At 44.6% G+C, this 14,380-nt stretch overlaps 1 protein-coding gene across 1 annotated transcript in view; it reads left to right on the top strand.

The window, feature by feature from the left end:
• Positions 1-14,380, top strand: part of NRG2 (neuregulin 2) — a 44,794-nt gene that overhangs the window by 20,303 nt on the left and 10,111 nt on the right. The window contains exons 3-4 of the mRNA XM_009322287.1: positions 1,092-1,150; positions 12,456-12,479. Coding sequence (XP_009320562.1) covers positions 1,092-1,150; positions 12,456-12,479 — 83 coding nt within the window. The remainder of the gene's footprint in view (positions 1-1,091; positions 1,151-12,455; positions 12,480-14,380) is intronic.

The raw sequence follows: 14,380 nt of genomic DNA, 5'->3' as shown, positions 1-14,380 counted from the left end.
ACCCCTGCCCACATCCCTGTGCTCCCCAAACCTGGCTCAGCCTGGGAGCTGCTCCGGGAAGCTTACTCATGAGCTGGTGCACGTGCCTGGTGGCCCTCGTCCGCAGGGCGCCATCCCTGCCTCTGCAGCATCATGCTAATGGTGCCCCATGAGCTGGCACATCCCGGCCCATCACGTAACGTTGGACAGGATAGCCTGAGAGAGCCTCACAGTTGGGCAGCATGTGAGACCTGTTCGGTTCAGCTTTCTTCTCTGTCCTTTTCTCTCTGTTAACACAGAGACTCTGCACATGCTTTCTTTCTAACCGCAACGTAACCCTTTTCCCTGGAACATCCTGTGGGTACTTCTGGGGTAATAATGGGAAGATGCTTGCCGTACACAACGCTCACTGTCGCCTGAGCAATGCTCACCGCTCTGTGGTGCCTCTTGTCAGTCTTGTCTAGCTAGCAGCTCCAAGGACAGTCTCTGAAAGTAGCATCCAGCCCATCTCAGTCTTCCTGCCAGCTGGTGCTTCTAGCAGGTGAGAAGGAAGGAGGCAGGCAGAGGAGGAAAGGAGGGGTTTGGCTGGCTGCTTGAAGACCCAGGCCAAAAATAGAGCTGGAATGCTGATGTTGCAGGTGCCTGGTTAAAGCAAAGCAAAGAGTAAATATGCGCGTAAAGCCTTTATTTTTTCCATTCATCACAATGCACTTTTTGTTTCTGACCTTAGCCTCAAGAATGGTGCCAGACATGTTCTGTGATTTCTCCCCTTTTCCCCTCCAGATGTCCAAACGGATTCTTCGGACAGAGATGTTTGGAGAAACTGCCTTTGCGATTGTACATGCCAGATCCTAAGCAAAGTATGTTTGAAGACAAAAAATGCACCACACTACTTAAAACCTCCCGGGCACAGCGGTGGATGTAGAGTGGTCTAGTCAGGGATGGCTCTTGGTGTCAGCTTTGGGCTAGGGCTTAGGGATGCAGGTAAGGGTGAAGGCTGAAAGCAGACAGATAGGAGTCGTGGAAGGGATCAGAAGGGGCCTCACTTTGGTCTGTTTGGGTATCATTTTGCTATCTTGTTTCTCTCTTTCTGGTTTTCTTTCTTCCGGTAGGTGTCCGATCGAATTCACAGGAGACCGGTGTCAGCATTTCGCAATGGTCAGCTTCTCCAGTATGTCTCTTTCTACTTCTCTCTCTCCCTGGTTATTGTAGCTCTGTGTCGTGTCCTTAAAGCAGGTTCTTCTGTTCTCCAAGAGCCCTCTTCCTGTCTTGTGCGCTCCCAGCTCTGCTTGGCCGTAAGAGGAGCTGTGATCGTGTCCAAGAGGAGAATTGGGGCTCTTGTTGTCTCCCCATTTGTTAGAATGGGTTCTGCTTTCATTTCTGATTGAACTTAACGTTGCTCGCTCTTTTCATGCAAAATGCAAATAAGGCACAAGGTTATGTGGTGTGCTGTGTGAGAACAGTCTGTATGATAAGCTGTATCTGCTAGCATTACTGTCTCAAGAGGGACTATGTTGTGCAGATCAAGAGATGTACATTTTCGCATGACTCTTGCGAGGGGGTGTGTGAGTCTCTCTGTACCAACTGAAGAAATCACAGCGAGGGCTGTAATGAAATTTCCCCTGAGACAAGGTTGCGTTTCTGTTTCCAGAAGCTAAACCAAGCGTCAGTTGCTGTTGAGGTGAGATGATTGGAGGCTGGCTCAGAGTCAGATCCTGGAGCACGCCCAGAGGGCTGGACGGGGCACTTGTGCACGCCTGGAGCCCCAGAGGTCAGGCTGGGGGCTGCCACCGTCTCAGGGCTTCCCACGCCTCAGTGCCACGCAGGATACGGGCTAAATCTGCTGACTGGGCATCTCAGACTATATCCCTCCCAGATGCAGAGATGTTCCTGTCTCTCCTAGGGGGTTGGAGAGCCTTGCATATGGGGTGGTGTCTAACTACAGTGACCGATCCTTTAACCTCCTATTCAGTGGGTGTAAAAACCCTAGAGCCCTTGCACTTAGTGCTTCCCAGTTTCTAGTTTCCAGTTCCTACAGGCTCTAGGGCTCCAGAGATGCCTCGCTTATAGACATTGTTAGCTCGTTTTGTTCAAGGCAGGTAATTTTTTGGGTCCATACTCAGACAGTGTCCCAGCATCCGTGGGATCCTGGTCTGGGTAAGGACTGACCTGAAAGGAGGCACAGTTACAGTGCACGAAATGGGCCACGGTCACCCTCTGTGTGACCCATCCTGCCTCCACACTGGCCATTTGGACCACCACAAACGGTGGTTTTAAAAAGAGGCTTTTTAAAAAGAGCCACAAAAGAGGCTTTAATTAGTGGGAACCAGAGGAGAAATGCCTCTCCGTCATGACTCTTTGATTGCCAGTACCCCGTCTCCCACCGCTCTGTAAGAAATCCTGCAGTCCTCATCCTGAACTGGCAATAGCAGGAGTCTCATTAGCACGTGCTAATAGCTGGCAAGCGCTCGCATTAGACTCCCTTCCACAGAGTATACAGACAAGATGCAAATGGCTTTGTGAGGCCCTTGGGACAGCTTGATGTTTTTACATTGCCTTTTGTTCCAAATTGGCTTCCCAAGTTGAAACCTCCATTGATTTATTCTCTCAGACTAAAACATCCAAGTAAGCTCTTTTTAAAATGGCAAAACAAAATGTTCTGTTTTGATCTTTAACCTGATGCAAAAGGGCTTCCTTTCCACTTCTAAGCCCATGGTGTCAGGGACCCTGGCTGCAGACAGCAGTGGGATGCCCACCCGATGAAGCTGATTTGTAGCATGTTTCATGAGGTGGTGTCCAACAGGCTTAAACATTATTGCTACCATGCTGCAAAACCAAAACAGGGGTGAAAATGAGTTTTATGTCAGATAGATGCCTTGTCAGAACATTAATGGCAAGAGTAAACAGCGTGTGTTTTTTCCCCAGCCTGCAGAATCCAGCTTTTTATGGGAATGAGATTTGTTTAAATTTTATTCATGTGTTAGAGGACCGATGCTGACTTTAAAACCAACACATGTACATTTCCTTACCTCAATTCTGCTTTAACCACAGGACAGTAAGGTAAAAAAAGCTTAACAATCCAGGTTACCTGTCTGAACTTGGATAAAAATCATCTAAGAAGATGATTCATATGTGTTTATAGCTGTTTTCACTTTCAGGTCACAGTTGGGTAATATATGTAGCAGCAACACTGCAGAAAATCATGCACTGAACTTGCTGTTCTTCTGAATAGGAAAGGCATCTCACTTGTGTCTGGACTGTGCAAATGCTTACTTTCTACTTTAATCAATAATTAGGGCACAGTAGAAGTTGCTGTTGCTGTGTAATTCACTCGGTGCTTCATCCCATATGGGTTCTGACAGGTCAAAAGCTGAAACAGATTAAATGAGGTTCAGGCATTGCCACTGGAAATAAAATAGCTCCGGCCTAATTCATGTTTTGAGAACATTGCCAGCACTTGACAGGTACTTAAATAGTAAATAATGACACCTACACTGGTGTTGTTTTAAATGCATTTGGGGTATTTTAGGTTTTCAGGCCTAGATCGGAGCCTTCTGATTCTTTGACATAAATATTCAATATTACAATATGATTTTTAGTAGGTATGTCCCAGGGCAGAGCGAGAGTCTCTGCAGAGTGAACTAAATTTAAGATGCTGTTCTGAAAAGATATGGCAGATACTTTGCTGAATTTGGGCCAGAGATGGTGCAGCATCCCAGCATCGTGGCCAGATGTTGTGTATCTTCCTTCTGGGAGCAGCTTCCTATCTCACCCGTTTAAACCCTTATTCAGATTTTGCTCAGGTAAAACTCCCCATGTTCTCTAGGAGTGCAGGCTATCTTTGTCTATTTGACAGGTAGCTCTGGAGGTTTGTTTTTCTCTGATTGTCCAAAATACTTGCTAGACCGCTGCAATTATGAAGATGAAAACCAGATGTATTTAGATAGGTTTTCTTGCGTGTGATGTTTCTTTATGTTGCTGTTACAACCATATGACCAAGTGCCTACTGCCAGACATTCTGGGTATATATCCTACTGCTTGAAAATGAAGAGGAAATGTTAAAGATGGAGGATTTTCTATGTCATGCTCACACTGTTGCTATTTTCTAACAGATTGGTACAGAGGAACTCACTAGGAATTGTATTACTGGGCTAGCTCAGAAACCTCCCAGTCTGTCCCGGCTCAGCCCTTATTTGGATGAATGCCATTTGCTTTTGGTAGGAATTTGCGACAGCAGAATTCAAGCAAGTATCTCAGCAGTTGGTTCCTATCTGCTTATAAGGAGTTTACATTTTATTTTGCTTGCATTGTAATGCAAATGTGATGGGAAATGTGTTGAGATACTGGAGAAAAAAAGCGAAGCATGCTAAAACAGCTTACTTATCTGAGAAAATGGATGCATAGTGCAAACAGACAACATTGCCCTGGCCTAGCAAGGTGCCACTTCTGAGCAGAGCTGTGGTACCTGACTGTGTCAGCTCTCTAAGCCTGCCTTTACACTAAGCCTGCATTAGTCTAAGCCACCCTGATGGTCTGTTTTCTAGCAAGGCTCATACCGTAAGGAAATCTAAGGCAGCATGTTTATTTTGCGCAGCAGTGGCTAGGTATGTGCAGACAGTTTGCTACCATCAGTCAGCAGATGGACAATAACCTGCTAAACAGCAGCAACACAGATGAGGGTCTTTGAGACATTGACGCATAGTAATCCCACATCCAGTAAGGTCTGTGGGAAGCAAAGTCTCACAGGGAAACTTAAAAGCTTTATCTTGTTTATCATGGGTCAGTTTTAGGACAGTATGAGAGATGGCTTTCCCACATTCATCAAAACAGAAAACTACCAGAAGAAGGAAGGAAGGAGAGATGTCAGAGCAAACAACTGCACGTTCACTGAGATTAAAATAGTTGAAAGGTACATATCTGAGAAGACAAAGATGTCCTGACTTAAGATGTGCTGACTTAAGCCTGGTTAGATGTCTTTTGTCTGTATGAAATTTCACTGATTTCAGTTGATCTCTGTGCACACTCCTCCATCCATGCATTAGGAATTGGCTGATGGACCAAGGTTAGAAGACCATGTTGTCCAGGCTTTAACTAACCTGTAAGAGGAAAGCCTTATAGAGGCTGTACAATATAACTGAGGGACATTAAAGAAACATTTAAAGCAGTTTTAATTTAGGCTGAAGGAGAATTAATGGCAGTGAACAGAGGGGACAGCGATTGTCTGCATTTACTATATGAAACAGAGGAATGCCCTGGTAGATGAGAATACAGAGAGTTATTTCCATGGGTGACGAATCATTAAATCATCTTACTAAAATGTTTTTCACATCAAGTTCTTCATAATTCTATGTGTCCATATGATTATAGTTGCAGATATAATTAATATACATACTGCATTGTACATATGATGGTAAAGTCACATCGTCTGCTAGTTTCAGGAGTCAGCTCTTGCAGTTATGGTGTAACTCTGATGGAACCAGAGGACTTGGAGGGTCTAACTCCAAAATGTGACCTAAAGCAGGAATCCTCCCTGACCCTGGCCGCGAGGAATGCAATGTGCAGGCAAGGAGTAACCAGCCATTCACGTCATGAACTTGTCTTCTGAACCCGGTTCTCCCTGCCCCCCTCTTTGCAGCAATAATGCAGCCAGACCCTCATTATTTTTTCAGTGGGCTTTTAGACACCTGTTTGAGAGGTTTGAGTCCAAATTCATAATCCAGGCTCCCTTCATAGTCACTGCAGAGGGTTCGGCACCCAAGGATGAGCATTTGGCTAATTGAATTCCAGTGCTGAGGGTGATGAGTACAAACTCGTAGGTTTAGCTGTCAGATGTCTCTCCCAGAGCCCTGGTACAGGTACTTGCAGAGTCACAGGTCACAGGCGTCTCTGGCTGTCCATGCACTAGTGAGAACAAAGGTTTAACACATAAAACTGTTGATCCACGGCCTGAATGAATCCATAGCATTAGTACCCAGGGACCATTTTGCCTCTGCAGTCAGATCTTCATCTCTGCTGGCACACGTGGGTGAAAAGTTCAGGAATATCACAAAAGAGTCAGGAAGCCCTTCTAATATGAGAGCTTCTAGTGGTTACAGGAGACTCGCCCAATTGACAGCTGTCTCTTGGGTCCAGCTTCACAGGCACAGCTATGTCTTGCAGCTCTTTCCAGAAGACAGAAGCATGTCCAAAATCATCCTTCCTTTTAAGAAACTTTTTTTTTTTAAGGCTGTGCTGGCACCTGTATTTCATAGCTGTTTGTTCTACATCAGATCCAGATCTAGCTCTACCTTCTCTCTTCTACAAGAAACTTTTCAGGTCTTTGTAAAACCCTGCTGGAAGTTTACTACTAAATTGCCAGGCTTTGGGCTGGCTGGTTGTAAAGGTTTTGTAAAACATGTTGGCAGCTATTTCACTCCCAGTGGGGCCGAGATACTGAAAGTTAAACATCGTGAGTGGGAACATTTATACCTTGTCTAAGTCTACACATTTGATTCTTTCCATTTGCTATTTATGGAACAATTTAGAAATTTGGGATGAAGTTTTATACTTATGCTTGTCTCTTGTCTGTGGAATCTGAAATTTCATCTTAACTTTGCTATTTATTCATCTTCCAAAATAATTGTCACGGATCCAGAGGACAAATGTCATACCACTCATCTTCTTGTTTAGTGAAACATTTTCATTTTCTACTTTGTGACCTAATTAAAGTTGAAGTCTGTAGCCTGCCTGTAAACATCCTGGAATAGAGCTGACATTCATATACAATGTAATCTAGCATATTCTCTATTTTTACCCCATATTCTATTCTGGTTTCTTTACAAATTGAATTTTAATTCATAGCTGGCATCTTCCTACTGGTCTGCTTTGGAAGCACAGAGCCGCATTTTCTGCTATCCATTGGGAGAGCAGGCTTTCTCTTCAACTTTGGGCTCCCCTAACAGTCTGTTATTCAGCCATCAAATCCCTTTTTCGAAGGGGAGAAAGACAGCTACTCTTGTTGCATGGTGCTCAGTGTAGTCATCTGGAAACATGGAAGAGAAGAGCTTGAGCTGAGAAATCGGAGCCTTGCAGTCGCAGACTATCTGGTCAATTCTGCTTGCAGTGGACGCTGATATGAAAGCATATCCTGAGTTCCCAGCTTGATATGTCTCCCAGGACTCCCTAACTGTAGCCATCAAAAGTTTAGTGTGATGGGTCTGGCTCCTGATCGATTTGCTGTGTGGCAGGACATTTCCCTTGCATAGGCATTACAGATTCCTTCCAGCAACAGATGACGAGCACGGGTATTTCTGAGACGAGAACCACCATCTGTTCTTGACCATCCACTGCACCGTCCCGGGGTGTGATCTGTGTAATGATCTCAGCAGCGTGATTCCTGTCCTATCATAACACATTTCCTGTAGATCGGATGTCTGGGTCTTCCCATCAGTCATTCTTTCCAAGGAAATTGCTTTTGTAGAGCCTTTCCAGTCAGAAAAGCATAAACCGTTTCTACTTGCAGTGTCTGTATTGGGCTCTCTGGGCTGGAAACAGAATCGCATGTTCCCACAGTGGCACACAAACTGACTGCAACACTGCCAACTAAAACGTAGTGCAAGCAGAGCAGTGTAGGTGTATCGGATGAGAGGCTTCTTATTTTTCTGAGGGATGGTCCCATTCACTCTGAGGTCACCAGGCTGCAGCTGGAGGAGTGCTGGTCATCACCCTGACATATAAAAGTGACCCTTCTGACAGGTGGGTTTTGGATGCTTGCTCCTCACACTGAGGTGAAGTGTCCCCATGAGCAGAGGGATAAATGTACCACTTCAAGCTCTTCTGGGAAGGTCTAGATCTGAATTTCAGCTTCTCTGTTCACTTCACTGCAATTCACTTATTCAGCAGTAGTTTCCTACCTGTTGATTGCGATATGAAAATGGTAAGCAGAAGAATACTTCTTTTTTTTACCTACCTTTCTGTTTCCTCCCCCACCTCTTACTCATCTGAACCCTGAAACAATATTTAGCAGCATTTTAAATTCCACAAACATTCTGCAGCTTCCTTTCAATGACACGATAACCGCTAACCACTTAATTACAGGGTGATGACTATGCTGTGGTGTGGCTGGGTAATTACAGGGCATTTGTGGTTTATCATAACAGGGTTATTCCTCTCCCCTGGATGGCAGTACAGGTTACCCTTTGGGATCTCCTAAAGTTAATTGCATGCTAATCCACAGCAGCTTGCTAATACTCTATGGTTATGTATCTGGACTCTTGAGGCCTACCAAATTGTTTTTATTGATACAGTACTGGACAAGCTAAATGGCTGTGCAGTTTATGGAAAGTTTGCAGACTTTCTGTACTTGCAGATCCCACGTATTGCCCAGCCCTTAACACGAGCAGAGTGTCCTCTGTCCGCAGCATCACGGGACTGTCTTGCATTGCTCCCTGTACCCCTTGGGGGAAGCCTGGACCAGGGTGCTGCAAGCATTACTCTTGTCAGTACAATTCATTACCAATAGTCTGTCTTGCTGGTCCTCAGACGTTAATTCTCTGCTTTGTTTCATGCCTTGGAGCATGCTCTGTGACCCAGATAGGCCTCAGGGGGACCCAAGTGTGTTTGGGGGGAATAATGCATGCGGTAACTAAACACCTTAACGATGTCCTTGGGCAGCCTGAAGTCCAGGTGAGCACAGGCCCAGTTTTCACAGCTGTTTGCCAAGGCTTTTGTCCTTCTTAATCGTCCTATAAATCTACAGTTCAGTGAGAGCCATCTTGTCTTGCGGTGTTACTCCTATAAGGATATTTTAGATTAAATGTTTTTGTCTGTTCATCTTTTAAAACAGGTAAAATACATTATAGAGAAAAACAGTCACAAAGTCACTGCAGATCAAGTAAGTGTAGGACTTTGTCTTCTGTCCGATGATATGAGAAAAAAATCCACCACAAAATTTGTGACAGTGGGTCCACAGAGTACCCACCCTACTGGTAGCACCTAAATCCAACTGAATTTTTTCTTTCAGTCTACTTCGGCTGAATGTCAACCTTTGGGGACTGGTGTGTAAGGTCCATGCATCGCTTGACTCTTCAGCAAGCCCTGCTTTGAACAGCTGAGTGGTACCAATCTGGGTGATGGGATCCAACCTGAATCCCATGCAGATGTGCTGCAGCTGAGGCAAAGAGTGTGAAAATGAAACATTTTTGTCATCTCTTTCATATTTTTTCCCTTTTTCCCTTCCTCAACTCTCCCATGCTCGCTGCCTTTCTCTGTTGGACAGCCTTCTGTCATACCTACAGTAGTTAGGTATTTGAACTTTTCAAACTACGGGTTCAGTCTCCTTTGGGATCAACACAGAAGAGCCTAGCTTAGCTTTTAGGTACAAAAAATAATGTAAATACCGCAAAGTAATGCACTGAAGAGGCTGGTAGATACTGTTTCCTTAACACTGATGTCCAAAAAACATGTCCCCACTTCAAATAGTTTGGGGAGTATCACAGCAGTTCAGGGTGCTCAGCCCTAGCTCCTTGCCATGACCAGGGAGCACGTGTGGAGTTCAGACAGAAGGTTGATGATGTGAGAAAAATAATATGCCCGTTTCCTCACCCTAGAGCTACCATCTCAGTGCTGTCTCACTGTAATTTATTTGCGTGGTAGCCTCCTCCAGGACTTACCTGGACCTCTTGCTTCCCTCTGTATGGTTAATGGCCGCAGAGGGGACTGTTGCCCAAAGGTTTCTAGGCATCCCCAGCAGCCAAGCCTGCCAGACTGCCAGTCTAACTGGGAGGGTGAGTAAAGCGCAGGTTGACTGAACTGCTGCAGAACACAGTGCAGGTGCTACATGTCATGCCGAGCATCTTCTCCACCTAGCAGCAAATATAACCCAAAGCTTTTAAGATGTATTACTTTTCCTGATCAACCTCTTAAAAAAGCAAAGGCGACTTCTTTCAAACATGGTATGCAGTCAGAAATATCTTTTGCTCCAGACCAAAATAAATTGTTGTCTCTAGGAGAAATTTTGTTTTCTCAAACATGTTTGCTACCAAGCAGTATATTGCTGATATAAAATAGGCACGCACTATGTGGTAAGCCATGTTTGTGAAGATGATACCCCTCTGCTGAATGCAGAATGATTACATTTTGAAGCAATGTTTTTTCCGGAGCTGGGGTCATCTCGTTAGCCTCTGGATTGTAACATGTTGAATAATTTTGAACGGTCTCTCCTTTAGAGAAGACACAAACCCTCCAAATCCCAGCCTACTCTTGAAGTGTCTCCTCCTTCGCCATCCCAGCACAGAAGGCAATACCTGCCCAGGCTGGGAGGAACTCCTGATCAGGGGAAGGGAAGAGTGGCTCCCTATTCGATGTGTTTAGTTACAGGTGATACAGAAACAATGTCTGTAGCCTGAAATGACGATAGAGGAGTGTTGAGTAGCCATGGACGTCAGATGCAGGAGCATAGGCTGGGGTAAGGCTTCCTCTGGCTGCAAAGCTACCGGTGGGTTTGTAGGCATAGGCAGGCATGTACATTCCGGCTGCTGCATGGTTGCATGCTTTGTGTCCTGCTCAGGGAACCTGTAGCTAAGATCCAATGAGCCAGCTGGCTGTATCTGCTCCGTGGGGTTGGGGAGCCAAAAGACACTGCAGTTCTGGTGTGAGAGCAACAGTGGGAAGGCTAAAGTTCCTCAGGTCCTGCCCACCACCTCTGTTTGCACAGGCATTTCTGAGTTTGTGAAACAACATGAAAATGCTTTGAATTGCATCCATTTGTAGCTGTAGATGTTGCAGCAAATCCTGGAACAGGGAGGAAATGTGGCGGTATAGGCAGCGTGCAGCTATCAAATGGATCAATAGCGTAGATATATAGATGAAATTTAATGTATCTCTACACACATTTGTCATAGTGTCAGGTGAAACTGCGTGTGTAATGATAGCATGCCTTAGGAAAAGGTCAAGGCTAGATACGATAACCAAGAGGTTTAGGGTGAGTGTATTCTGTCCAGTTCTCTGCTGCCCACCACATTGTCTCCATGTCACTGCAACTTGTACAAAATGACTGTGAAACGCGTGGTAGATTTTGCCGTTCCTTTTGCCCAAATGTGAGATGTGAAGCAGAGAGCAGCCAGGTTTTGTGGCCTTTAAATTATACAAAATTTAAAAAATCCAACCCCACCCAACTCCCGCCCCCCAAAAAATCCCCCAAACGTCAGCACTGATTTGAAGAGAAGAACCTGCTTTAGAAAACGTGTTTACATGTTCCACAATGACTAGTGCTGATTTCCCCCTCACCTAAATTTTGAACAGCATTGCAAAAGAAAGCCAATATTTCTGTGCAGCAAAAAGCAGTTCCTATGGAAAATACAGTAAATAAATCTGGACATCTCCAAGCTGCAAATAATCTTGTGTGTATGGTGATTGGGAACAGCAGAGCTCACTTTTGTGTACAATGATAAGTATGGAGAACTTTAATGTTTATGTAAGAAAAACTGTCTTTAGGTGAGGCCTGTACCAGGAAAATGACTAAAATTCAGGATACCTGTTTTGGATAACTGCGTTGTTGATTCATTAGGTAAACTACTTTGCTTAGCACTATCGCTGCAAGACGAACTGCAGTCTTACTTGTAATGAATATGAAGCTGAAAGCAGATGCTCCAATTTGTGCTTTTTTCAGCATGCTTGTTGTTTCTAAAACAATGCAGAACCACAGCAGAAGTGAAATTTGGAAGATCACAGACTCGAGGGAAACTTTCAGTGCAATTTGCACTTTTAGATCTGCAAGGGATTCATTGTCTTGCCCGGGCAACTAATCACTTGCAGCATCAGTGGTTCAACTGCAGATCTGTACCGCCAAGAACAGTGCTCGCAGAATTGACACGCCGTCAGGTGATTTACAGGCAATGCTGCCAGATGATGCTGCGCATCCGAGACCAGACTTGAGGTCGCGGGCAGCAGAATCAGGCTGGCAGGCCTCAGGGCCCCGTGCAAGTGCCCGCACATCTGTCTGCCCAGCGCTCTTCTTTGGTGCACAGGCCCCCAGGCAGAGAGGGGCGTGTGAAACCATGCAGCACTGTAGAAAGTGAATGAGTGGTTTTTACCAGGTTCGTGCAGTCGCTATGTGTTTTGACCTGTCAGGAGTTGTTTCAGAACAAGTGTACCTTTTTTTCTTTCTTTTTTTTTTTTTTTTTTCTGCCTAAACTGTGAATTCCATATCAGGTACTAACAAACATGGCTCATCTCAAAAGAATTCATGATTAACTAAAAGAATTCATAATTAACTTCCACTGCAATTTGTTTGGGTCTTTCTTTACGTAAGGTATAAGCTCTGGTGGGAATTTGAAATGCTCTGAAGCATACACTGTCTTCTGTGTAACTGCTGCTGAGCCTACAGAAAAGCTAACCTGCTGTAACTGCACAGTGTGTGTGTTTGTATATTAGAGATCTCTGACAGACCTGTTTTTCTTTTTCTCTTTCTCTTCCTTGTCTTCTTTCTGCATTGGCAGAGCATCTTGGATTTGAATTAAAGGGTATGGAACAACCATTCATTTATTAATCAGAAGCCATTAAGAACTGCCCACATTATATTTATGGCTTTAATGGGATGATTAAAAAATCAGCTGTTCTGTTCTCTTCCCTGGCACCAAGATAGATGTTTGGATTGAAAAAAAAAAAAACCAAAACCAAAGCAAAACGCAAAATCTAAATGTAAACCTATAAAAATGCACGTGTATTTTTAGCAGCACTTTTTTCTTTGTTTCAAGCAGCAGCCTGGTGTGTGTGGTGTGACTGGGATGTTACAATTGCCATACGTCTCCTCATTCAACATGCTTTTGTGTATTTAACTGAAAAGCTGGAGTTTGTGTCCATCCAAAAGGTTGCCAGCAGGCACCACTTGGGAACGGGCAGGCATTCCAGTAACGGGAAGACAAGTTTAAGGAAGATCAGGGCTTTTATAGAAATTGCCATCCCAGACACACTAACCTCCGCTGGATCCTACAGACGGTCAGGACGAGCTTTGCCGTTCCTCCTCCCAAAGGTTAGCAGCTTATTTCGGTTCTTGACCGGGAGGAAATTGTTCCAAGAAAGGTGGCATGAGACGAGTTAGTCTAGAAAACAGTCAGCCCCGGGAAGTCAGTAGTATCCCATGAGAGTGGAGGGTGTAATGCTGAGCATCATGGTAGCAAGCTGAAGTTTGGAAAAACACTGCTTTTAAAAATATCCCCTTTGGGCAATCGCCTGCTCCTGCCCAGTTGCTCATAATCATATTATTTTTCTTCCATTCTCCTCAGTCTGTTTTTAGAAATATATGAAGTATCTCCTGAGTAAGCACCTGGGAAATCAAATCCTTGAGGCTAGGTTTCCCTTGAGTGTACAGGCCAACCGCAGGGAGGGCTTGGTCAGATGAGAGCAGAGAGATTTATCTTTATCACTTAACTTAAAAACATTGACCCGGCAATGTCAGTCAGAGCAGATCTTCACATGAAGATGCTTCAATTCCATTTGCTAGAGGTATGGGGACACCAATCTTTCACTTCTGGATCCTAAATTGTCTTCTTGGGTCCCTGAGGTGGAGGGACATGCACTAGCTGAAGCTGGAGAAACTTTTCTCCTCTGGTTTTTGCATGCCTGATCCACCAGGATTGGTGTGCATCCCCCAGCAGTTCTTCCCTGCTGCAGAAAATCTGTGCATTTTGTGGTCAGGTGTTTCAGAGAAAGTGGTGCTGCTAATGCTAATACACTTAATAAACTTTAAAATTGAGGATTTTTGACATCCCTTTTTTGTTGACCTTTTGTCCTTTTCCTCATCCATTCTCAATGTCATCACAGAACCGCACACATCCTGTTCCCAGTCTGCAGTCATCTCTTCTCTGTCATTCGTCTTTCACTTTCATGCGTTGCTGTGACACCCGTGGCTGGACTGTGATTCTCTCGGCATTATGTGGCACCACATGGTTTGTTCATAGTGTTTGCCGCTGTAGAGTGACGATGCTGCTGATGAAGATGTGGTGTTTGTAGAGCATAGAGACACAAATGGACAAGTCCTGCACCAGGATCTTACCTTCACAAATACAAAATCATAGTGCGCATTCTCTTATTTTCTTTCTGTTACTGTTGAGATGATTTTGTGCAACGCGAAGACACTGTGTTATCGAGCATCAACTTTAATGAGATGTTAGGAGCCAAGCTAAATTACTATCAGCAGGTCATTTAATTTTTAGTTTTGCAGCAGTGGCGCACAGCCTCACACTTCACTGCTTCACATAGCAGAGCTGTCAGCTCAAGACAGGCTAAATCTGCATTTCTGATGAACTGAAACATTCCCCATGCAATTCAGGTGAAGGTTCAGGACAGTCAGACATGCCAGAGTCAGGGTCCCATACTGACACGATCCCCAGAACAGAGGCTGTGATTTGAGCCTGGGGGAAAA

This window comes from Pygoscelis adeliae, unplaced genomic scaffold, assembly GCF_000699105.1.
Source record: "Pygoscelis adeliae isolate BGI_AS28 unplaced genomic scaffold, ASM69910v1 Scaffold514, whole genome shotgun sequence".
NCBI classification, from domain to species: Eukaryota; Metazoa; Chordata; class Aves; order Sphenisciformes; family Spheniscidae; genus Pygoscelis; species Pygoscelis adeliae.
This window is presented reverse-complemented; position numbering and strand designations above follow the sequence as displayed.